The sequence below is a fragment of the Vidua chalybeata genome, chromosome Z, assembly GCF_026979565.1.
Source record: "Vidua chalybeata isolate OUT-0048 chromosome Z, bVidCha1 merged haplotype, whole genome shotgun sequence".
Taxonomy (NCBI): Eukaryota; Metazoa; Chordata; class Aves; order Passeriformes; family Viduidae; genus Vidua; species Vidua chalybeata.
This window is the reverse complement of record NC_071570.1, coordinates 23,094,513-23,118,777: the sequence shown is the minus strand read 5'-3', so window position 1 is coordinate 23,118,777 and position 24,265 is coordinate 23,094,513. Positions and strand designations below refer to the sequence as shown.

At 50.5% G+C, this 24,265-nt stretch overlaps 3 protein-coding genes across 16 annotated transcripts in view; 2 read left to right on the top strand and 1 right to left on the bottom strand.

The window, feature by feature from the left end:
* SLC1A1 (solute carrier family 1 member 1) overlaps positions 1-2,560 on the top strand; it is a 49,501-nt gene extending 46,941 nt beyond the window's left edge. The window contains exon 12 of the mRNA XM_053969127.1: positions 417-2,560. Coding sequence (XP_053825102.1) covers positions 417-663 — 247 coding nt within the window. The 3' untranslated portion in view covers positions 664-2,560. The remainder of the gene's footprint in view (positions 1-416) is intronic.
* Positions 2,561-2,808: 248 nt separating this feature from the next.
* Positions 2,809-24,226, bottom strand: LOC128802580 (E3 ubiquitin-protein ligase TRIM11-like). Of its 12 annotated transcripts, none has more exons than XR_008435490.1 (9): positions 24,022-24,226; positions 23,650-23,924; positions 23,124-23,222; positions 22,528-22,737; positions 18,544-18,770; positions 17,430-17,851; positions 17,006-17,335; positions 16,498-16,545; positions 2,809-3,028 (listed from the first exon to the last, which is right to left on the bottom strand). XR_008435490.1 is itself a non-coding variant. In XM_053969129.1 (7 exons), exons 2-7 carry the CDS (start codon positions 23,710-23,712, stop codon positions 17,642-17,644), a joined length of 726 nt encoding a protein of 241 aa, XP_053825104.1. In that variant the 5' UTR covers positions 23,713-23,924; positions 24,022-24,226; the 3' UTR covers positions 17,609-17,641. The 12 variants fall into 12 exon arrangements, 4 of the variants coding, with proteins under 4 accessions (XP_053825104.1, XP_053825105.1, XP_053825107.1 ...); XR_008435493.1 differs by lacking the exon at positions 2,809-3,028 and adding an exon at positions 12,106-12,618; XR_008435492.1 differs by lacking the exon at positions 2,809-3,028 and adding an exon at positions 12,849-16,369.
* LOC128802577 (glutamine-rich protein 2-like) lies at positions 5,052-11,974 on the top strand. Of its 3 annotated transcripts, none has more exons than XM_053969125.1 (16): positions 5,052-5,793; positions 6,100-6,204; positions 6,426-6,530; positions 6,939-7,232; positions 7,354-7,445; positions 7,608-7,716; positions 7,876-8,064; positions 8,338-8,460; positions 8,667-8,729; positions 9,051-9,215; positions 9,374-9,492; positions 10,140-10,205; positions 10,519-10,620; positions 11,058-11,154; positions 11,326-11,419; positions 11,754-11,974. In XM_053969125.1, the coding sequence occupies exons 1-16, from the start codon at positions 5,392-5,394 to the stop codon at positions 11,801-11,803; spliced, it is 2,175 nt and encodes a 724-aa protein (XP_053825100.1). In that variant the 5' UTR covers positions 5,052-5,391; the 3' UTR covers positions 11,804-11,974. The 3 variants fall into 3 exon arrangements, with proteins under 3 accessions (XP_053825100.1, XP_053825099.1, XP_053825101.1); XM_053969124.1 differs by having other exon boundaries at positions 6,915-7,232; XM_053969126.1 differs by lacking the exon at positions 11,326-11,419 and having other exon boundaries at positions 6,915-7,232.
* Positions 24,227-24,265: the final 39 nt, after the last annotated feature.

Below are 24,265 nucleotides of genomic sequence, written 5' to 3'. Positions count from 1 at the left end.
GTTGGAATGACAAAAGGCACAATGCAGACTCTGCTGCTGCACCCCACAGTCTATCATTACAGGGAAGAGAACCAGCTTTGTAGCATACTTCAGGGGCCTGAGAGGTGATCCTTCCAGCATTTTGTAAGGCTATGCCACAGCAGTGGAATTACTGCTCTAACAGACAAGTGACATGACTTGCAGTTTTGCATGTCCTGTACAAAATCATTTCTCATTGAAATTACTCCATGCTTCTTCAAATACCTGTGAGTAAAATTCTGATTCTTGTTTTAAAAGACTATTTTCTTTTAATTGAATAATTACCTAAATCTGCACTGGGAAGAAAACAGTGCTGCACGAGCTAGAGTACTTTACTTTTACTAAAAGGATTTTCTAAATAACTGAATGGTTTGTCTGACAACTTTTTTGTTCCATAGGGATCGATTCAGAACAATGGTGAATGTCTTAGGAGATGCCTTTGGTACAGGAGTAGTGGAGAAGCTCTCCAAAAAGGAGCTGGAGCAGATGGATGTCACCTCTGAAGTCAACATAGTCAATCCTTTTGCCTTGGAAACAGGAATACTTGATAATGATGAAACACAGGCCAAGAAATCTTACATCAACGGAGGCTTTGCTGTAGATAAATCTGATACCATATCCTTCACACAGACATCCCAGTTCTAAAGCCAGTAGCTTTCAGATAAAACAGGAGCACTAAGGGAGATGGCCATATGCAATATTTCAAAAAGCTTAAAGGAAATTGAGAATGAATTACATCTCACTTACAGCTGATTTACCACACAGACTCTGATTCTTCTTACCAGTTCTGTCCCTTCTCATCATCTCCCTCAACAGTTTGAACTCACCATTGTTAGTCCTTACTGATAGGCTAAGGAAAAAGACAGTTGTAAAATACTTTTTTTTTGTTTGTTTGTTTCAGAATATATACTATTCCTGAGGCTGTGAAATGCCTGTCTAGAATCAGCATGCTCATAAATGGGTCATTAGCTGGGACAGCAAAATGTGTTTTACTCAGGAGTAGCACAGCATACATTATACATTACCACATCACAAAGTACCTATATGAAATCCCTTTTTACATCCTTGCCTTCTAAACAGGTTGCACAGTACTTGACAACTCCTGTAACTTGATCATTTGCCAAAATGCTAATTTCTGCAGCTGAGGGGATACTACTTGCGTGATTCAGGAAAAAACAGACCAGAAGGGCCTTGAATTAAGTACATTTTACTGTAAATAGGCTTTAGTTTTCATTCAATTGTGAAATAATTAGTCACTGAAAGAGGTCCAGTATTTATGTAGCTAAGTTTCCTCACACCTTTCATGTGAATGCCAGCTGCTGGTATTGGCCTTCAGATGTGCATTAAATTGCTCTGAGCTTGCTCTTCTGGCATTTGAAGAGTTTTTGTAAAATTATACTTTATCTATTTAGGTCAACTTTGATGGCCTCCTCGTACATTTCCATCAGAAACAGAAGTCTATTTTCTGTTGTCCACTTATGATTTTAACAAAGTATTAGTCAGCCCAGTATTATATCAGTCAAAAGGTCATGAAGACAAAAGTGCAGAGTGCAAATTCTAAATGTTTCTTCCTTGCAATAAAAGCAGATAGATATATATACACACATATATCAAGAATATAGGAAGATACCTTTCTCATAGAAAGAAGCCACTTTCATTATACTTCTTACACAGACTGATTATTTTTTTGGCTCTTTGGTTTAGTTTATCAGTTGAACATGCAAGTTTATAGCTGCAACGCCACTACAGTGCCAACCTGTCAGCTAAGCTGTATCTTATGAACCATTTCTGGACCTAGAAAATCATGTCTTCAGGTGGCTTGCTGTAAAATAAGAAGCACCGAGAACTTCCTCATTAAAAATCTTCATTTTCTATAACATTTTATACAAGATTTCCATGGTGCAAAAAATCACTCTCTCAAGGAGGAGTTGCTGTAACAATTTTTTTTCTGCCTTGCACATTGGTTAGCCATTTTATATACAAATTAAACTGAAATTCATATACAGTTACTTCTTTCTGAATAAGGTTGTGGTAAGCATAAAATCACATTCATTTGCTAACAAAAAACCCTCCAAGTACCTGCAGTGTTATATACTCGATTCAATCCTACGCTTTTGTATTTAGACAGACCAGAAGTGTGCCAAAGAGAACTGATTAAGAAGAAAATATTTACTGTAGATTTTGATAAATTGCACCTTAAATTAATGAGACATAATACTGTATTTAAATTTAACATCATAAACTATATGAAAACGTTAATCTAAGTATTGGTAAATTTATACAATATAAAGAAAATGTACAGATTGAGTAAATCAATCTTTTACCTTTGCAGAAACAGTATGAGACAGTCTTTATTTGTGCAGTTTTACTTATGGGAGGAAAAAGCCTACTAGTTTCCATGACTAGCCTATAATCTATGCCTTGTCTTTAACCAGCTTTTTAAGTCACCCTTTTATGATCACCTTATTATGTAGTCACCCTGTTAATGATGTACTGTGAACAGTGTTCCTATTGTGTTATAAATAAATAATTTCTCTCTTTACTCTTGTTTTAGCCTACTATCTTCTCCTTAAGAGTTCCTTTAGCTATAACAAGAAAACCAAACCACATCAAATTCAGGATTTATCTTATTGTCTCTAGTGATTTAGCTGTAGTTTTGGCAAGAATTACTCTCTTCCTCCAATAAAATAGATGCTTAAGAGCAGAGTACTGAGATTGCAAGAAGCCCCTCTAACTACAGATGACCTGAATTCGGAGTATGCTATTATTAAACACACACTAAGCAGGTGATTGTTTACCTACAACTTATTTATCTGGATCAGATTCAACTGAGCAGGTGTTGATGGTATTGTTTTGCCATCTACTCACAACCAAGAGACCAAACCATATGCTGAAGATCCTCTTAAGTCTAAGGATGCTTTTCTTGACACAGTCTTGCAAGTATGTACCTTCTGTATATGTGGAAACACCCTGCTTGAACAATAGCTCCTCTTTTCCATAGTCTCCTGGTCTGAAAGATTTGGAGAGTGGTAAAGAATCACTGTTAGAAAGCCATCTGCAAATTTTGGTCCTTTACACCATGTTGTTACGTTCTTGTAGGGGTTTGGGGGCTGCAGAAGCTTATCACAGGATTGGACTCTGCATTTTGAATAGTGTTTGTGACTTTAATTTAATTTGACCTGGAGGACCAGGTTACCCACACACCCATCTCTGCTGAAATACTCAGGGACTTTTAGTTGACTCTTAATTCTGAACAAAGAAAGTACTTGCACATAAACATACATAGGTCTGTCAACACGCACAGGTCAACTATATCATCTCCACAAGATCTAAAATTGCATAAGAACCACCACCATGACATGTGCAATTCACTTGTTCTTTAACATTCCCTGATACGAACAGAAACTGACCAGTGGTGCACGGGCAGGGAGGAGGCAGCCAGTGGACCCCCATGCTGGGACACCGTGGGATCTGTGCCCTCAGCCTGCCATCACCACACAAACCCCTTCTGCATCACTTGCCCCTCACAGGGTCAAGGTCTTCAGGGTGCCCAGTGACCCATAAGAACCTGTAGCCCAGTGACCTTCCCCAGACCCATGGAGACCCTTAGCCCTATTTCAGGGTACTGCTCCTAGCTTGAGACCTCCAGTGGAGATGGGGACTTCCTGGGGACAAGAACCTCTGGGCACTGGTATAGGATCCTTTGAGGTCAGGGACCTTCAGACTCTTAGGGGACATGCCATTTGAGGGTCATGCACAGGTGACATCCCCACACTGAGGTAGGTGGCCTTGTTCCCAGCTCCATGACCCTCCACTACCCCCAAATGCATCTGCTATCTCAGGGTCAGGGCCAGGGTGTTAAAATGACTCACAACTTTCTCACCAGAGGAGAGGTGATTTGTTTAAAATTTGAGCTGTAAATCCTGGTTACATCAAAGCAAATCTTGGGCACAGCTGCCTTCCCACTGCATGTCACCAGTGGCACAGGGACTAGTGGGAGCTCTGGAAGCACTAGGATGGGGGAGCTGGCCTGGCTGTGCTTGGTAGGACATGCTTGCTGGCAGCCTGGGAGGGCATTCTCATTGCATGTTCTCAGTGGACACTGGTAGCACTGAGATGGGCTATACTGGGAATCCTAGTGTAGGAGTACTGGCAGCACTGGGCTGAGAGTACCGGGATCACTGGGCCATTCTGGGATGGGAGGTGTTGAGGGCAATAGGAGCAGTGTGGTTTGGGGGTGGTTTGGAGGCTGAATATGCTAGGCCAGGCATTTTGGGGGAGTATTTGTGGTCCATGGTGGATGTTTGTGGGCCATGGACTGGTTTGGGGGACTATTTTGGGGCCTAAGGGTCATGGGGCAAAGGCTGCCGCACAGAGTGGCTGCTCCCCTCCATGTCTGGGCAGTGGAGGTAAAGGAGGTTTGGGAGTTCAATGTGATGATGGTGTGTCATCCCCTTAGGATGACAGCAACTCCAAGGCCACCCACTACACTGTGCAGAAGGTGATGGGGAAACCCCCACTCACTGCCTCCCCTCAGAACCCCCAAATGATACCTGGATCCTCTTCTGGTCATGAGGGGACAGTGCCAGTGTTCCACTTCTGGCTTTGGGGGGAACCCTAGACACATGTGTCTCCTCCTGGTTGCGGGGGGCCACCCAGATATCTGCATCCCATTCTGGCCCTGAAAGCCCATCTGGGCATCTGGGTCCTATCCAGAGGCCATCTAGATATCTGAGTCCCCAGGGGCTCCCTAACTCAGGCCATGTGTCCATGTGCGTATATGTCTAGGCCTGCCACTGAAGCACTTGAGTTCCTGCATGACCCTTACTCAGCCCCGCAGCTCGACGGAGCACCATGGCAGCTGTATCACTGCCCTCAACTGTGCTGTACCGGGGCAGCCTAAGAAGGGGGGGCGACACTTGAGGGGTCGGAGGGGGTTGGGGTGCCCCTAATGCTGTCCCTCCCAGCCCAAGGTGGAATGGAGATGGAGATCAAAGGGAGCAAGGGAATTTTGAGGTTCCTAACCACCTGTTCCCCAATCCAAGGTGGGGTGGCTGATGAACAAGGGGGCCATCAGGGAGGACCCCTTCAGCCAGGGGTCCCTGGCCCACCACAGCTGCAAACATGGGACTCGATGAGTTGGAAGAAGTCCCTTCCAATCCGGCGTATCCCATGACTCCGCGACAGCCGGCTGCCAGGGCCAGACGTTACCTGGCAACAAGCGACACCACAAACACAGGCACGTGCGACCGGGGCTCAGGAAGGCAGAGGAAGAGGCGGAAGGAGGCTGCTAGCTGCCCACATTCCTAGCTGCAGCTTCCTTCCGAGCACAGAGGAAGGACAGGTGCTGTGTTTTCGGGCAGAGCAGCAGCCATGGCCTCAGTCAGCCTGTTACAGCTGCTGGATGACGCCATCGGGACGCCCGAAGTCAATGTTAACTTGGAGGCGCTCCGCAAACTGCTGAAGGTCATATTGGGACACCTGAGCCTGCTGGGTCTGCAGGACGTGATCCCCCAGGAGGGGGCCCAGGAAGCCTCGCCTGCCCCGGGGCAGAGCCATCCCGCCACATCACGCACCGGTCCGCCAGAGGAGGAGGGCGGGACCGGCACGGAGGCTGGAGCATGGGACACAGGGCAGCCGTCCCAGCTGCCAGGGGAGCAGCCGCCCGAGAAGGATGAGGTGCAGGGGACCAGGAGCGGCTCTCCTGTCACCTCGATGGTTGCCGACATGGGACAGATGGAGAAAACTGAAGCCAAAGAGAGTGGCATCTCTAAGGTAGAGGCTTTTCCCACCCCCTGGGTGTTCCCCCCAAGACGCCCCCTCCTCTGGGGTCTGTGTCCTTATAGCAAGGTTTGCTTGAAGCCCAAGCTCCGAGCAGCATGTTGACTTTCATTGTGGGAAAGGGAGGGAGATTTGGAGAGAAAATCTGGAGCTGAAACACTGCTCTGGGTGCTTTGGGTCCTTCCCATGTTGTGTCTTTTCCTGCTGACCCAGAGTGTGCCATAGGCTCCCAAACACAGGAGTGGGAGTCTCTGGGGAGCTGCTTGCCTGGGGCTCACCCCTGCCACCTGTCTCTCCTAGGCCGCTGCTCTCTCCCAGGAGCCCCACAAGGAGATGGCTGGGATTAGGACTGTGCAGTCCATCATGGGAAAGGAAATTCAGAGGATCAAGGAGGCACTTGGCCAGGTGAGCTGCCACCATCACCATGTTGTAGGTCTGAGACAGCAGCCAGTGACCTGTCTGTGCGCTGGAGGTTCAGCTGCATCCGGCCATGACAGATGAATGGAGAGTGCAACCCACAGTGCCCAACTATCTGGTTGTACCCCACAGATCATGGTGCAGGCAAAGGTCCTGCAGGTCCCCAGGGACCCTCCCCTGAGGTTTATACCCCCACCCCCCTCTCCTAGACCACAGATCTCTGCAAGGATCTCCATAAGGAGATCAATGAGATGAAGGCCACACAATCCCGCATGGGAGAAGGCATCCGGATGATCCAGGAAGCACTTGGCCAGGTGAGCTGCTGCTTTTGGGAGGGAATTGGGCTCTCCCCACTTCCCTGTCTCTCAAGACCTTGCCCTGCCACCCCTGCCCTATGTCCATGGGTGTCACCCAGTGTGAAGGTCACTGGGAGGGCAGAGTGTCCTGTGGGGGGAAGCATGGAAACTCAGCCTTGCCCACTAGGAGGCCTCCACCTCTGCCTGCAGATCACGCTGGTAGTAGAGGTCACTGCCTGCTTCAGCCAAAGGGTTGCTGAGGCACTTTGAACTAACAGCCCTGAAAAAAGGGAAAATGGGTGCTGGGAAGGAAAGAAAGTAAAGATCTACCAGTACTTGGCAGCCAAAGCCCACCCAGCATCTCTCTGGCTTGGGCGCATGCTCAGTTGTGGATGCTCCTAGGTCCTGACTGCAGTCCCTCTCCAGGGGAACCTCCAGGATGCTGCTGGCCAGCCACTTGTCCTCCACGACCAGCCTGCCCCTGCCAAGCCCCACACTTCGGACATGGACAAGCTGGGGCAGAGCCCTGGTACCCAGAGCACCACCCCTGGGATGCAGACAGGGACCCCCAGTGCCCAAAGTGGCACCACTGGGACACAGCCTGGTTCCCAAGAAGGCCTTCCAGCTACGGAGAGCATTATCAGAGACCCATCTGAGCTCCAGGGCCAGATGTCCACCCTGCAGAACCTGGCCAGAGATCTGCAGGGTGAGAAGGAAAAGGTAAGCCCATAGTAGTCCCTAAGGGGGCTGCAAGGATGCTAGAGGGAGTTGGCAGAGAGGAGGCAGGCAAAGGTGAGCATGGGGTCCCATGCCCTGACTCTGCCACTACCACCGTTCCCAGATCAGACAGCTGCAGGATGCCCTTGGAAAGCTGGATGTGACTGTAGCCAAGTGCGAAGTGGATGGCACCAACAAGATCCCCCTACAGCTGGAGTAAGAGGATGGAGAGAGGATTTTGTATCCTATGGGGCTGCAGGGGAGCCGGGAGGTATGGGAGGTGGCAATGCAGGAGCATCAGGTTTGGGAAAGCAAAGCTCACCTCATAGGTGGCCTTGTGGAGGCTCAGCCTCCCTGTGCCTTCATCTTGTTGGCTAGGTCTGCACTGCAGGAGATTAAGCAGGAGCAGAAGGAGCTGAGAGAGGAGCAGAAGATTACCAAGGCCACACTGAAGCAGCTGGTCACAGCTGACCAGCTTCAGGAGCGGGTGAGGTTTGGAGGCAGCACTCCAACTGTTGTCTTGAATGGGCTGCTCCTTGTTGGTTTCCTGGCCACATTCCCTGCCTGGTCAGGGCCATCTGAGCACCAGGTTCTTCTGGCTGCATCCATTCTATCTCAAAATCGATTCTTTCTCCCCTTTCTGCAGCTGAATGAGTTGAGGGCAATGATGGAGACTGTGGGTCAGCAGCAGGGAGAGTCACAGGCAGTGTGCCCCGACAGCAGCTCAGACATCAAGCTTGTGAGGAAGCTCCTACACCGCTGTGAAAGGCTCCAGCAGCAGGTGGACTCTCTGGTGCCACACCAGGTGCAGAGGTCACTGCCACAGGAAACCCAGGTGGGCAGCTGGCAACATGGCAGGGGTGGGGGGCGCTTGGGAGGCTGTATCGGGACCCTCTGTCTGTGCTCACTGTAATATAGAGCAGCCCCTTGCTACCTCCCAGTTTGGTTTGGTCGGGTTGGCAATATGGCAGGAAATTAAAGCCTTGATACAAATGTCTGGCTGGCACTGAGGGCTCATGGCTCATGGCCAAGTAACCCAGATCTGTCCTTGAGGGCAGCCAGATACCCCTTGCATGACACCATCTTGTCATCTTTCTCCCTGGAGCAGGATGAGGAGCTGCTAAAGAGCATCCAGGCCACTGTTGTGCGGGTGGAAGGGGACTGCGAGCAGCTTGGCTATGTCACAGGGAGCCTCCGGGATGACCATCGCCAGCATCAGAAAGATATCGAGGTTGGTGGCTGGACCCCCACAGGGTCAAATTATCCCCCAGTCACACCAAGGCTGGTCTGATCACACAGAGGTCTGATCCCCTGCCCACCTGCTCGCGAGCCCTTTTTTGGTTCAAATGGCCTTTTCCAAAGAGCAGGGAGCACTGGCTGGCCAGAACACAGCTCTGACCCTGCTGTGGTGTCATGAGATGCTTTCTGTATTGGAAGGCTCTGTTCCGGTCCCTGGAGGGTCTTGAGAAGAAAGCAGACAAGGAGGACCTGCTGTTGCTGGTATGGTCTTGAGAGGTCCGTCTTCAGTCCAAGGGATCTTGGGCAGGGTGACAAATGCCCTTTTCCCTTTGGGCGTGCAGTGGCAAAACTGGCCTGGATGGGAAAGGGGGAGGGTGTGAGTACTTCCAGACTGGCTGCAGATACCTTGCCAGGTCCCTCTGTCTCCCTCTTTAAGTCCCTTTGACCCCATGGGGGTGATGGAGTAAGCAGGCCACACAGCCCTGAAAAGGGCACAATGGCCCCACAGGAACTTTTCTGCCTTCTGTCCCCAACACATGCTGGCCCTGCCTCCACCGCTCTCCTGCCTTTCCTCCCTGCTAGAAAGTGGACAAAGCTGCCCTGGGCAGCAAAGTCAGTTGCGCCCATTTTGATGCGAGCATGGAGCGTCTGGAGGAGAGGATGCGGGAGTTGCTGAGACGGGTGTTAGGTCAGGAGCAGCGCTGGCAGGAGGCCCAGCAGCGGTTCAGTGATGCCCTGGACTCCAAGGTGAGGGGTGCCTTATCCTCACGGTACAAAACTGGCTCCTTTGGCACTTTGCAGCCTGAGGCAACCTCCCTCTGAGGTTTCCCCTTCTGCTGGCTTTTCCTTGCGGACTACCATATTCCATATTCCATCCATGGCTAAGGGGGTACATCTGTTTACAGCTGGATCGCCTGGAGCTTGGGCCTTTCCGGAAGCAGCTAGAGGATACCTGGGCAAGGATCATTAAAGATCTCAAGGATGAGTTGTCGGTAGAGATTGATGACGCTGCTGGAATTAAGCAGTGAGTGCAGTGGGATGGTACTGGCTTTGGCAACAGCACTGGCCTTGTTCCTTCCTGTATGGTACCCTGGCATCAGAAAAATGTAGGCAACAAACTGCAGGGATGCTGACAAAGCAACTACACCTTCTTCACCCATCAGTATCAGGTTCCCCACATCAAAAGAGACACAAAAATGGGCATCTGCAAAACTGAGCTGTCCAAACCAGAACTGGAGTGTGGGTGCAGAGGTTCAAGGATGGAGAACAGCGGGTTGTTCGTCTTGGCAAGGGTGCAACACATGGTGCCACAGGCCTCAGTCATGACCTGCCCACCTTGGCAAGATGCAAGGGAGTTGTGAGCACTGACAAGGGAATGACACTGGGGAAAGGGCTGGTTTGGATGGCAGTGTGGGTGCCTGCACCATTCCCTTCATATTCCTGCCTGTTCTGGGTAGCTATGGGCCACAGCCACATTTCAGAAGTTCCAGTGCTGCCAAGGCAAGCTTATCTCCTTGTCCCCTTGAGTGGAAAGGCTCAACATGCCACAGCTCCACCTGCAAACATTGAGGTTCTCTGCAGCAACGTGCCTGGCACCTGTTGCTGCCTGTGAGCTGCTGGCTGTGTGCACTGCAGCCCTGTCAGGAGCTCACCCAGCCCTTTCTCCCTTAGGCGGCTGCTGGTCCCTTACAAGTGCCTGTCCTGCGACCGGCAGCTCAACATGCATGTGCCTGGCCCGTGAGTAGCACCTAGCACGGGTATATTGGGGGTCTGTGTGGGTGGGACAGGGGATGGGTGCTGGTGATGCTCTGTCTCAGGCACAGGGGTTAGACTCTGCTGAGGTGTCTGGAGGGTCTGACTCCAGGGCTCTGCTGAGCCCTCTCTGAAGCCATGTGTTTCAGATGTGGAGTGTTCCCTCCAGGAACACCGCCCTGAGGGCAGCAGGCAGAGGGGTGATGCAGGGTACAATCCTATGGGTTTTGGTGCTCTGCCCCAAGCTGGGGTGGCTCATTTGTCCCTTGTCACCCACCTGCCACTCTGCCCTCCCCAGGCACATTGACACACTGCCGCTCTTTCCACCGCTGCCTGGCAGCCACACTGCACACCCCTCTACCATCACCACAGAGGAGCAAGCACAACAGCACGGTCACAGGTAGGGGACATGGGGACCCATCACTGGCCTCTGGGATGCTGGACAGTCTTGCCTTGGCAAGGGAGATCTCTGCCCTGAAGGGGGGACAGAGTGGGCCAGGAGGCCTGGGCAGAGCATGGGAGCAGAGGGGGTCACAAAGAGTCAGCTGTACTTGCCCCAGGTGTCTGGGCTTTTAAAGCCCCTACTGCACTGCTCAGGCCCTGGTCTCAGTGGCACTGAAGCCACATATTGCCAGTTGTATCTGGTCTCAGCCTGATCTCAGGCTTAGTGGGGACTCAGCACAGTGGGACAGGCGTGGGTTTCCTGCAGCAGTTGTAGGGGAGTCAGCAGGGACATGCGTCAGTAGGGAGCACCCTCTCCCCAGTCTCGGCACAATGGGATGAAGCCCAGGATACCACAGTGCTCGACAATGAGCATCTCCATGCCCCATCCCTCAGGAAGCTGGTCAATAGCAAGTTCCTCAAGTCGCAGAGCTGCAAGGGTCAGGACACATCCAGTGCACCACTCAAGGCTGTCCTACACCTCTCCAAAAAGGTAGGGATGGTGAAGGGAGGAATGTCAGGGAGGAACAAGGCTGGGGGAGAGATGCTGAGCATCTGGAAGCCACCCTACCTCAGTTTCCTCAAGGAGAGATGGGTAGAGAGTGTTGCTTGGGGGATGCTGAATTGAGCCCCACATTGCAGCCAGCCATTCTCTCCTTCCCAGCCTGGCATGACTGAGCTGCTGGGTATGGATGACCACATGGATCAGGGCCAGGAGCACAGGCCTGAGGTGGCAAAGAGGGCACAGGATAAGCTAGGTATGGCCTGTCAGGATATAGTGCTGGGGGGAGAGAGCACTAGCTGTTTTCTGGTGATGGGTGAGCAGGGCTCTATCTGCATACCTGGGCAGGTGCAGGGGTCTGGGGCAGGCTGAGGAGGGGTGGAAGCAGGATGGAGGGGCGGTGACTGGTGGATGGGACAGCTAGTCCTTCAGTGTGTTCAAGATGAAGTGCATTGTGGAGATGGCCCTGGCCAGTGTGGGAAAACAGCCTATATGTTGGAGGGCAGGGAATAGTACCCTGTTCCTGAGGGTCTCTGGCCATGCAAATGCCCCTGGGCTTCAGGGTGCTAAACTCTGTCCTTCGTCCCCAGGCCCCACCACCTTAGCAGAGCACCAGACAGCTTCTGACCTCAAACACTGATCCCGGGCACTGCAGCATTTGCTGCAAATCCAGTCCCCCTGGATGGAGCCAGCAGCAAAGCAGCTAGCTGGGACTGGATGCTTGGAGCCCTGCATGAAGAAAAGACTGGGACAGCTGCCCAAAGAGATTTCTTTTCAAGCTAATAAAAAAAATGTAACCTGCTGTGTTTGAGATATTCGAAGCAAGACTGATCTCAAAACTAACCCCTCGCTTCAGAGCTGCCACCCTAAAGCTGGACAGGTGCCACAGGGAAGGGCAAAGTTTTGGTGGGGATGGGAGCAGCAGAGCTTGGGGTGAAGCCCCAGACTGGGTCATGTGGGTATGTGGGGGGTGTCCCTAAGCCAGGTGAAGGGGCTGGGGTTGCCCCAACCCATGGGCTGTGGAGGTACAAAAGATGTAGTCCCTGGGTTGCCTCCCCACCCATGCTGCTGCTGCCCCTGAACTGAGCTTTGGCGAGGCTGCAGCAGCGCCACACATCTTGGGAGAACTTGAGATGGGCCCGAGCAACACTGCTCCCTCTCCCGCATCAGACTCAGGGCAGGGTTTAATATCATCATCATCCATGATTTACACTCTAGGTGAGGAGTGAGCTGGAGCACCTCCTTGTGGCCTAGAAACCTGAGTGATGCTTCCTGACTCTTCTCCGAGGACACCGCATTCACAGCATTAATCTGGTCTTTACAGTGGGCTTGGACCTGCTTTGAACTACCAATGTCCTCCTGCTTCTTGGCACTTATTTTATGGCCAGTCACATCAATCACTGTTGGTCAAACAGAAGTGCCAGTATAAAGAAGTTCATTCTTCCCCTGGGCTGGCTGTTGAAGACAGACATGAGAGTGGTGAACTCTGACCCAGCAAAAGTGTGCAGGGGGAGCAGAGGATCATGGAGCTGGGTACGGGCCCACCTCAACATGGGTAGGTCACCCACCCCTGACCTGCAACACTGCATGTCATCTGCGTGCCTCAGAGTTCCCTGACCTCCCTGGGTCCCCAGCCTGTCCCAGAGGTCTCTTCCCCCCTAAGTCCTCAACCCCCTATCCCAGATGTCTTTGTTCTCACAGATCAATTTCTCCCTGAATATCCCCACCTCTGCCTGTCCCCATTCCCTGGACTGCCCCACCTGGGGCAGCACTGCAGTGTGGCTCAAAACCACCTTGTTTAAGACACCAGTCCCAGGTTATGAGTGACACAATAAATCACTGAGCTCAACCAGTTTATTTAAAGACAAAGTTCAGTTCATACTTTTTTTTGAAGTTTGCTAAGTTTTTGTGTGGAGGATTTGGGTGAGCAGCAAAGCATAGCTGGCTCACCGTAGTTCCAGGGGGAAAATCCTCCATGTGGGAAATTCAGATCTAAAGCATGGGTCCATACCAAGTGACTATTTTACAGAATAGAAGGCAAAAACTAAAAATTACCCAAAATTCAGATCTCTTTTGCTCAACCCAGCTATTAGCTCTATTCATGTTGCTAAGGCCCTATAATGCACTATAGTGTTTCATCCTGTGTTTTAAAAAGCCCGTTTTAGCTTAAATAAACCCTCAGATGTGGCTTTTTTGGAGAGAATTTTGGTAAATGAAGGGACTTGGAGGGAGAGACATTCTGCTTTGCTTCATTCTGGGGAGAAAAAACCTCTTACCAGAGCAAGAGAAATTATAAAATGGGAAAAAATAAATGAAATTATAACATTTTATCCCAATAAACTGGGTAAGAAGAGGGGAAAAGGCCCCTGGAGGGGGCAACTGGGCAAACTGGTAACACCTGAAAAACTTAAGCCTCCCCTCCCCTCCAAGCAGCATATAGGCTAATTCTGGAAGGGTTTAGGAATATTTTTGGAGCTGTTTCTTCCCCATGTCCACTGCTAGTGCTGAAAACAAGAAGTCTTATTTTCATTTAAAAGGGGACAGTCTTCTCAAAAACAAAGGGGTTGGGGGTTTATCAACCTCCAACAAAAACAAAGGGGTTGGGGAGCACTTTCTCCTCAAGGCAGCAGTGCAGAGGCCACCATTTCTTTAACAAGTTCCTCCCTAATTTGGGGATTTCTTCCCTGTGAGCATTGTTTCAAGGCGGAAAATTCCCATCTCCCAGTGTGCTAGCTGCTCCCTTGGGCAGAAGGCCCAAAATGGAGCAAACATACCCAAAACCAGAGGATTAAAACCACAGACACCCCTCTGGTTTGCGCACTGGAGCTGTATTTTCTGCCTTCTGGATATAACAAGCTGCTGATTTTAAAAAGTGCCTTTTGATCTCCATTTTTATAAGCACCCACCAACACCAAGAAATCATTAACAGTTGATAAAAAGTTGAACAGTTGTAAACCCATCCCCAAAATCCACCTCTTTCCACTTACAGTGGACCTCAATGAGGAGCATGAGAAGATTAACATCCTGGAGGACCTGTAGTCCTCTCTTAGGTTTGCCCCTCCATGCCTGCTGCACTTCCCTTGGATGCACAGTTCCCAGTCTGCTCCTGAGGTGTTAGTGGAAGAGGAACAGCTTCTCTCCAAGAAGCAGGAGGCAATGGCTAAAACTCCCCTGTGGGAATGCTCATCCTCAAGCCACAGACCTCCACAAAATCTACCCTGGGCTCTAGCTTTGTGGAAAAATCTTCCACCCCTGGGCAGAAAAAAAACCCTTCAGCTACTCCCCACAGCTTCTTTCATCAGCTGGTATGAGGTGTGCCTGTCACTCAGGAGGATTTTGAGGTCCCTGTGTGAGGGCTGCAAGGTGCATCTGCTAGCTCTGCTCAAGAGCTAGTGCTCTGCTCAAGCACTGGGGGCTGTGCACCCTCCATACCCAACCATCTGCTCTCCCAGCTGCTGACAGGACACTGTGGAGCTGCCCTTGAGCAAAAAGAGGCTGATTTCCTTGCCCCTCCAATGCTGGAGAGCAAACTGTGGGGTTACTGAGTTACAAAAAGGCAGGGGTTTTTTTGTTGGTTTTTTTGTTTGTTTGTTTGTGGTTTTGGGTGGTTTCTGGTGGTTTTTTGGAGGTTTGTTTGTTTGTTTGTTTGTTTGGGTTTTTGTTTTGGTTTTGTTTGGGGGGTTTTTGTTTTTTTTTTTTTTTACTTTCAAATTAAATATCCATAAAGCTTTTCAGATGAAAAGTGGATGGAGTCTTGGAAGTTCATCTGTTGGAGCAGGATGCTGCAAACCAACATCACTTTACACATCACTGGACCTTGTCTTTCAAGGAAACACCAACCTCACCATGAACCAAACAGGGAAAAAACTAATTATACAACTGAGCAGGGCTGTAATGTGGGTTTAGCTGTGATCTGTGTTTTGTCAGGACACTTGTCTAAAATTAGGGTCCCAAAGATAAAAGTTGCTGCATTTCCTGGTAGTTTCTCCTCTTCCTCACACCAAGGTGAAGAGTGCACATGGATGGGGAAGCAATTCTGGCAGCAAAGGAGTGACTGGGACTGCAAGAGGCAGAGACCTGCCCAGTCCTGTCTGGGCTTGCTGATAACAGCACTTTATTACATGGTTGAGTCCTAACAACAACCTTCTGCTGCTTCAAGATTACGGTTCATTTAGTTTTAGTTCCCCTTCTATTCACTTGCAGGCAGTGAAATGGGGGATGAAATTCTGTCTGTGGCCTCTCTCCCTGCTTACATCCTGGCAGTGAATACAAAGCCCTGAAAAGGCCCAAGCCTGAGTGATCCTGAGAGACGTGAAACATGGTTTTAACCCACTTCCCCTAAATTCTCTACAAATCCCAAGGAGAAAAGTTTCCACTTGCAAAAACTTATCATGAGACATCTAGCAGCACCAGCAAAGCCCATTTTCTTCCTCAAGGTGAGTTTTTAAAAATCTTTTAGGGACATTCTCCCTGGTCTGGTCCATGCTTCCACTGACAAACAGCTGAGGAATTAAAAATACCTCTGTTCTCCCACTGAGAAGCAAAAGAGTGAAATATGATTGTTAAATTAGATGTTTTAAGGAAAATTAAATAGGCTGTTGGAGGAGTGGGGCTGTTTGATGTTGAGTGGAGTGTTTGCTGGGATGGTGGAATTGTTTACACTTGGGAGGTTCATAGTGCATTTTGGGGGGACTCATGGACAGAGGGTAAGCAAAGCTGGCCCCTTGCCCAGACAGAGCAGTGGCCAGAGTGTTAAAGTGGGTGGGGGAAAGGCAAAGACTTCAGTCTGACTATTAGCATCACGGAAAGCCATCCACCCGCCAGGGTAATCCACAGCCACCTCAATGCATCAGACAGTGTGGTTGTGGGGCAGAGACATAGGGCTGAGTCAGGTGAGAGCCTCCAGCTGCCCCAACCACTGCCCCATAGCCCAAACCCCTTGTTTGGGGCTGAGACCGAAGCAGCCCTTCTGGGACACAAATTCCCAAGCTACTCCCAGTGCTCAGTCAGGACCAGGACAAACCTTCATGGCCCAGCAATGACAGTCCCCTACAAAGTCATGCTGACCCAAAACATAGCAGAGAGATTCAAAACACTCCACTCCTGAGGGCAGAGGAGCTGGGGGTGATTCCTGGTGGCCTGCAGTCCGGCCATCCAATGACACCAGGATTTGGGGGTGAGCTGTGACTGGATCGAGTCACAGCTGCTGGCAGGGAGAGGGATGTTCATGAGCCTCTATGCATTGGAATATCACCTCCAAAAATTGCACCAGAGCATCAGCTCCAGGCACTGAACCCAAATGGGGGTTCAGTAAGTCCCTGAAGCCAGACTCACCTCTCCAGTATCCCTCTGAGGCTTCCTCCAGAGAGCACTCCAACACATCTGGAAATAGAAGATGACCCCAAAGATTTTTACCTCTGGATCTGGCCCTGAGCCTTCTCCATATCCACCCTGCTGCACAGAGAAGGCAAGACCACCTGAGGTAGGAGACACAGCCCCCTTCATTTGAGGCATCACCTCTCTCCACACATAATTAGTGTCCTCATTTGGGTGCTAATTAAGCATCAACAGCATTCTGCACCTCCCACCTTCAGTCTTCCCTCCCTTAAGGTTAATCAGGAATAAATCCCTGTTTTTCTTTTAAATAAATGAGCATCTGTGATGCTTTCACTTTCCAGCCAAATCTGCCTTCCCATTTTTGCTTAATAAATTCCCTTTTTTGCCAATTTTTACCCTCCAAGCACCATTAAACTATGTCACTGCCTCTGCCAGCATGTTGGTTTTGCGAGTAAAATCCTCAAGCTGTTTCCAGCTCTGACATCAACAGCAGTGATGGCTATACCTTCCTCTCTGTGCACCTCGAGGGGAGTAAACTGGGGTGTTTCATGCCAAGAAATTCCCAAATTTTCTTTTCCCATTGCTAGAGAACCACTGGGACATCGTTACTTCCATGGGCAAGGCTCCCACTCCTGCAAGATATGATGGAAGATTCCCCCATCATAACCAAATTTTGGATTAACCATCAACCCATCATTAGCTCCAAATCAAAAATCCCAGAGGAAAAGACCACAGGGGGAGAAGATGATCCAAAAAATTGAGGGCTTGGGGCCAAAACTGGTGTTCCTGGTGATGTTTCTTGGCTCAAATAGCTGTTCAAGGTGGTTCAGACATCCTGGAGAGGAAGGGATAAAGATGCTTAGGGCTGCTTTCCTGCGAATAAACGTCAAAAGTGGGGGAACAGATTCTGGGGCCAAGTTTTGTCTCACCCGTAGCAGGTCACCATCTGGTTGCTGGCACTTGGCCTGGAGCTCTGCGTGGCATTGCTGGATCCATGACATCTCGGCAGCTTCACCATGTTGCTGTTCCTCCAACCTCCAGCACAGGCGATGGAACCGGGAAAGAAACTGTGATTCCTGGAACTCAGCACCTGGCAGGGCCCTTTCAGCATCACTCACAGCTTCTGCTTTTCAGCACTGATTCAAGTCTGGGGGATGAAGGAGGAGGATGCTGGAGGGGGAATGAAGCAGTGTGGCCCCCATGGTGCACCCAGATGGCAGCACCACCCACCAGCATCTCCTGTCTTGTCTCCTTTGCTGCCTCAGTCAGCCCAGCACATCGCTTGTCCTCCTCTTGCAGGGTTTTTAGGGAAGCTTCAAACTGCTTCTGCAGGGAAAAGGGGTTTATACTCCTGGAGAAGGGAAGAAAATAAGGAGATGGCTCTGGAACCCCTAAAGCACCAGGGATATGGCCAGCACAGATGGCCCCATCCTCACCATCTTCTGCAGCTGCACTGAAGCAGATATGTACATTCATATCCATGTTATAATTAACTTCACAGTTATGCTGCATGCACACCCTCACCTTATTCATACAGTTATGTAAACAAACAGTGATACCTGGGTACTACAGATCTCCCAGATAGGCTGGGATATCCCATCTTTCCAAGGTCCCCTGTAAAACAGTTGCCACCAGACCTTAAAAAGTTCTGACCATGCTTCCATCCCCTTTTTCCCACTCCTTGCACCCACATCCAAGTCCAAACCCCCTCTGGGGACCCCCCATTTCCCCTCTGTTATGGAAGCGTAACAGGAACCCTCCACAGCACAGGTGCCAGGTGAGAGCAGGAGTTTGAAATCTCCAGTGTTTAGTTTTGGTCCCAAAACTACCACTTGCTATACTGTTTCATACTCAACCCTCACCAAATTGCAGCATTTCAGCTCAGTTTTGGCTTCTAGATGCTTGCATTGCTTCTTTTCCCCCCTAGAAAGACAGGGAAAATCCTTGCCTCTGCTCAAAATACATATTCTGGGGGCTGAGTTTTTAAGGGAAATTAGTGTCGTTCAGGCAGGGGGAGAGTGTCTAAGCCAGGGATCCACTCACCCTGTAGCAGCGAGCGGCCTCTTCGAGCAGCACGGCAGAGTTGGCGCAATGCTTGGCGCAGGTGGTGCAGATAAGGACTCCATCACTGTGACAGAAGAGAGTGAGGGATCGTTGGTGCCTGTGGCACAGATCCTGCACCAGCTGTAGAGCCACCTCCTGCACGGCCACCACCACGTTGGCCAACTGCCGGTTGGGGCGGAAGCCACTGATGCCTTGTGAAGGCTGACCTAGAACAGAGGGTAGACAGAGTTAAAGAATAAAGTAGGTATTTATTAAAAGGCCTCAGTGGATACACCTTGGGTACACAAGAGCCCAGCCAGGACTACACCCAAAATGAATCCAAAATAGTCACAAAATGGATGACTGATCATGAGATCTCTCACTTTTATAAGTTCAGGTCCATTAGCATATTGGAGTTAATTGTCCAATTATAGCTTTAGGTTTGGAAGTCCCCATCCTTCTTGTTTTCCTCTCTTCAGTCCGTTGTTTATGCTCTTGGGTCTGAGATTTGGATTGGTTGTCCTTGGTCCCCAGCTAGAGAAGGAATTGTTTTGTCTACCTACTCTATGAAGAGAGCTTATTATCCCTTAATATGAAGCTCAGAACTACACACTAAAGCAGTACAGAATCCGAAAAATATAAAAGCTAAAACCCGAGGCATCTCTACCACGCAGGAATGGCACCCGGCACTGCCGACACGGAGCACCGCCTGCCGCACGCCACAACAGGCAGCGCCAGCAGAAATTGTGGCCGCAGCTCAGGATCACGAGAGGATCCTGGAATAAATCCAAGCAAACAGCGCAGGTGGTTTCGTCCTGGAGGTATCTGATGGCGTTTCCCGCAGCCACGGTTGTTGACAGGCCGGACTCGGGGAGGCGCGCACCTGGCGCCTGGCCAGGGTGCTCCTGGAGGCGGCGGCGGGGCGGGACGCTGGTGCCGGCGTCCGGAACCTGCCAAACAAAGGCAACCCCGGGCGGGTCCGACATTCCCACCGCCTCAGTCATGGAACAGCCCCTCGGGCCAACGCCAGCGGGGATTTACGGACAGGTGGGAACACAGGCAGCGGCAGCTGAGGCCTGGGAGGGACAAGTTATTTACAAGGCGAATTCTAACCCCTCCGGCTGCACCGGGGGAAGAAGCAGAGTGAGGCCAGAAGGGGGCTCCAGGAGACAAGGATTAAAGCAGGCGTGTGGCAAGGGAGCAGAGTTCCCTGGAGCTCATGTGAATACCAGCTTGGAGCGGGAGGGTTTAAGTGAAATAAAAACCCAGCGTTGTTTGTATTTTAACTATAATAGCGTTAACGGAGTTTCAATGTACTATATGTCATTTAATATAACACGTACATATATATACAAATATAATTGCAAATTTTATTGTAGAGCTATAAAAATAATTAAGAACACATTATGTTTAAAATACTAATTAGGAATTATAGTTATGAATAAGGTAGATAAAACAATAAAAGAAGTTCGATGTTCCAAAAAAATTGAGGGCTTGGGGTTGTAAAATCCGCTGTGCCCCAAAACTGATCAGCTTTGGCTTTTTCACAGGGAAAAAAAAAAACTAGGGAGAAATTATGAGGGAAAAAACCCACACAGGGCATTCGTAACTCCCAAAAAACCGCCATTTATAGCCTCAGATTTGCCTCTGCCCGGGGGTGGGGGGGTGGGGGCGCATGAAAAACTCCTTCTCCATTGTTTGATCTCGGGCAGCGGCGCTGTGCGGTCCCACCACACAGGGGGCGGGACCTCCATCCCGAGGTGTGGAGGACAGGGCGGAACCGCGAAACCGAACCCAAACAAACCCAAATTTTGATGTCTCGGGGCAAAAACAAAACAAAACAAAGAAAAAAAAATCCCAAACACCAACTTTTTTAAAAATGATACTTCCTTCTAAGAAACGCCTGGAAGATTAGTTAACAGCAGACCAACCTAATGCTTAGTTAATTCTTAATTATTTCAAGGTTTTACTGTTCTTTTCGAAGAAGAATCTCAGCTTGCATAAGGATTCTGCAGCAACAAGAGAAGTCAGGGCTATACTAGGTTTAAGTATTTTCCCAGAAATTTTCTCCCCGGGGTGAGATGGCGGTGAAGGGGCTAACACGAAGGGGCGAGCGAGGCGAGGCGGCGAAAAAAAGCTGCCCCTCGGGGTGGCCGCTGTCTTGGGTGGCCGTGGCGGTGCGGTTCGGTGTGGCGTGACCTGCCCCTCGCGGTGGCCGCTGCCCCGCGTCCCAAAAAGCTGCGCAGCGGGACGGGCGAGGAGGCGATACCGGAGCTGAACCCAACCGTCCCGGTGTCGGAATCACCAAAAAAGCTGCCCCGCGGGCGAGACGGCGCTACAAGAGGCGCACCGAGTGGGTGGTGCGGTGCGAGCCGCTCTGGTCGCTGCCCAGGCTCCAGAAACTGCGCCGCGGTACGGGCGGGGCGGCGGCAGAGGGGCCGCACCCCGGCTGCCAGTCACTAGAAGCCGTGCCGGGAGGTGACTGTCGCCTCTGACAGGTGTCGCCAAAAGAGCTGCACCGAGAGGGGGGCGAGATGTGAATGGAACGTATAGAGCAGAATAAAAGAAATAAAGAGCCGCAGCAGAGGATGGCCACTAAGAGCTGCACCGCGGGACGGCACAGGCGCGGCCCCGCGGGGAGTCGCCGCTTATCGCGCTGCTTATCGTGTGGGGGCAGCCGGGTGACGACAGCCAGAGCCGCGGCAGCCGCTTCCAGCGGCGGAAAGAGCGAGACGTGCTGTTCTCAAATCAAGTTTAGGCCCCGGGACCGGTCTGCCACTCCGCACCCGAGAACCGGGACCCGTGTATCTCGCTGACCCTCGCTCGCCTGCTCCCTTCTCCCTGGCCCAGCGGAACCAAGAAATACCTTAAAATCTAGCCTATACATACACACATACACACACACACACACACACACGTGTGCACAAAAGGAAAATCGGGGGTGGGTATTTTTGTGGGGGTTTTGTTTTTGGTTTTGTTTTTTAATTCATGACCTACATGGTGAGCAGCAACACTAGATTGGCTGCTAATTAAAGCAGCTGGGAGGGGAGCTTGTCATAAAACCATTTGTCTCCCTAGGAATATGGGCAGCACCTAAAATGAAGATGCACAGGTGGCATCCTGCAGAGTCCATCTACTGTGTCCATGTCCTGCAGCTCCTAGCAATGACCCCCTGAGAGCCACCAGCCAGCTCCTGGCCTCAGCAGGGCTCCCTGGCCTCGTCCTGCTCCTCCTCCTCATCCCACAGCACACTTTTTGTCTCTGCCAAAAGCTGTGGGAGAGGTATCGTGCCAGTCTCCAGCGCTGTCTTTGCTGTGGGGAGACCCATGGGGCGATCCGTGTTTGGGGGGAGGGAAGAAGGTGGGGAGTGAGCAGGTGCAGAGCCTCCTGCTGCCCTTCCCTTGCACAAGCTCCTCTTCCTCCTGAAATACCTCTGACTTCTCCCCAGATAACTAAATTATCCCAAAATGCAACTGAATTCCTCCCAAAATAACTCTGAATTCCACCCTCCAATATAGCCGAATATCTGAATTATCCCAAATACCTCTGCATTCCTCCCCAAAGCCTCCAAGTTCTCATAAAATACCTCTGAGTTCTCCTAAAATATCTGATTCCTACTCTTTCCAATTTCTAAAATACCCGGTTTCTACTCTGATTTCTGAACTTCTCCAGGGCCTCCCACAGAGCATCGCTTTGGTGGCAGCAGGAGCTCAGGCTCTTCCCCAGCTCCTTGGGGAGCCCCGAGGGGAGGTGGAGCCTCATTTCACTCAAGCTGGGAAAAGAAACTACAGGGACAGGTGTTATGTGATGGATGTAGCAGCCAAGCACCTCTCCACAGCTGGAGTGATAGGGACGTGAAACAACCAGTTGCCACATAACCTACTTATGATGCTCCCGACATCCTAAAAGAAAAAAGGGAGGAAAAAAAGGGAATTCAAGACGCCATAGGCAACACTTTGGGACAGCTTTCGGGTAAGCACTCACCTGGGGCAAGCACCTGGCCTCTAGCTGTCCGATGAGTCTGTGGAGCTGTGCAACCCCCTCGGTCACCCGCAATGGTTTTTCGGCGTGGGTAGCTGCGAAGGTGTGGTCCAGCTCAGCCAGCCGCCCCAGCACGGTGCGCTCCTGCTCCGCTAGCAGCCGGCGCAGCCGCTCAAAGTCAGCCTCAATGCGGCGCCGCTCGGCTTCACTCATCTCCTGGAGGAGACAAGAAATGTATATGCAATCCCCAGACCTGAATTTTCCGTCTTTCTTAATTTGTCCGAGTTAAAGGACAAAAGTGCTTCCGCTGTAGCCAGGGAGGCTGTAACACTGGGGCAGGGCTAAGGTTGCAGCTAATTAGCGACTGCAGGGTAATTACGTACTTCACCCCACGGTTCTCCTTTTCCCTCCCCTGTTGCCATTCCTCTCTATATTCTGTCCAAAACCAATCCAGGCCCTGAGAAGCAGGGGGGAGTGTTAATTCCATGTTAACAAATGTTCCTTTATTACTCAGTCTGGGATGAAAATGAGCAGCACCATGACATTGATTTACAGTGTGGAAAATAAGCAGCTGCACAAGGAGGTGGTGCTTGCCAAACCTGCCCAGGATCTGCACCAACCACTCCAACTGGATGTAGATCTTTGCAGGGCGCCAGGATGCCTCTTGGATATGATCCCATGTGTTTCTTCAAGAGGGGCTTGGGGAAAAATAAATACTCATTCAGACTGCTGAAGAACAGAGGGGACCCCCTGTACCAGGTAGTCCTGGTGTCTCTTCTCTTCACTTGCTCTCCAGTCCAGAAATTCTGCCAACACCTTCCTTAGGGATTGCAGATGAGACTGGATTTTCTCCTGAATGCACAAAAAAAAAAAAAAAAAAAAAAAAAAAAAAAAAAAAAAAACACCAAAACACCAAAAAAAGCAAATAATCTCCCTAAAAAAGCCTCTCTCCACTGCCTTCCCTGGAAAGCAGGGATCAACTCACTTTATGTTTTTCCCACAAGTAAGAGCAGGCACTAGAGCTTTGCTTTCCCACGAAGAAATTAAAATATTTTCACTTTGCACCTCTTTTTCACGGGGAGGGAGAGAGGGAAGGCCTGATGCATCATAGGAAAGTGATCTCACCTCACAGGTCTCATCCAGTCCTCCAAAAGTCTTTATGACCATAGCCTCTGGTGGCTCACCCATTGCCTTCTGAGGGTTTTTTGTCTCTTCAACAGCAAGAGATGAAGCTCTGGCCAGTGTCAGCACAGGGGTTTTGTGCGACTGCTGTGGCCATGCTGCCCTCCTGGCGAGGAGAAAGGAGTGCTGGGGATTGGCTGTCGCACAGGGTGAAGCTGCCTGCCCTTGAACCACCCCTGGTTGTTCCTGGTCTCAGTTCCTGGCACAAGCTGCCCCAGCTGGAAAAGCAAATGTCATCACACACAAGTAGTCTTTAAACAAATTTTATATCCACAAGGTTGTCTTATTTCCAGGCATTGCTGTCACATTCCTCACCTGGAGGCTGCTCCCAGCTTTGCCTTGTTCACTGCAGTCATGTGTAAGGGGCCAGAGTCAGATTTGGGGAACTAGGGGGGCAATATTTAACCGATTTCGCCCTTGTGGTGCCATGCAATAATGGGTTTTTTTGCAGCACTTTAATTTTCCTCCCTTCCCTCCCCAGTGCCTGTGTTGGGATGAGAAATGGCCCTGAAATGGGGGAAAAAGGGGCAATCAGATAGTGCAGGTGTCCAAGCACGTC

Bases quoted from the DNA above. Each gene is read 5' to 3' on its own strand.
- LOC128802577 (XM_053969124.1), top strand. From the start codon at position 5,392: ATGGCCTCAGTCAGCCTGTTACAGCTGCTGGATGACGCCATCGGGACG. The intron at 6,531-6,914 runs GTGAGCTGCTGC...GGATGCTCCTAG, and splicing joins TCCAGGAAGCACTTGGCCAG to GTCCTGACTGCAGTCCCTCT. The intron at 7,446-7,607 runs GTAAGAGGATGG...CTTGTTGGCTAG, and splicing joins AAGATCCCCCTACAGCTGGA to GTCTGCACTGCAGGAGATTA.
- LOC128802580 (XM_053969129.1), bottom strand. From the start codon at position 23,712: ATGGGTGAGCCACCAGAGGCTATGGTCATAAAGACTTTTGGAGGACTG. The intron at 23,223-23,649 runs GTGAGATCACTT...TTTTTCCCCAAG, and splicing joins GACTGGATGAGACCTGTGAG to CCCCTCTTGAAGAAACACAT. The intron at 18,771-22,527 runs GTGAGTGCTTAC...CCTCTGTTCTAG, and splicing joins AGGCCAGGTGCTTGCCCCAG to GTCAGCCTTCACAAGGCATC.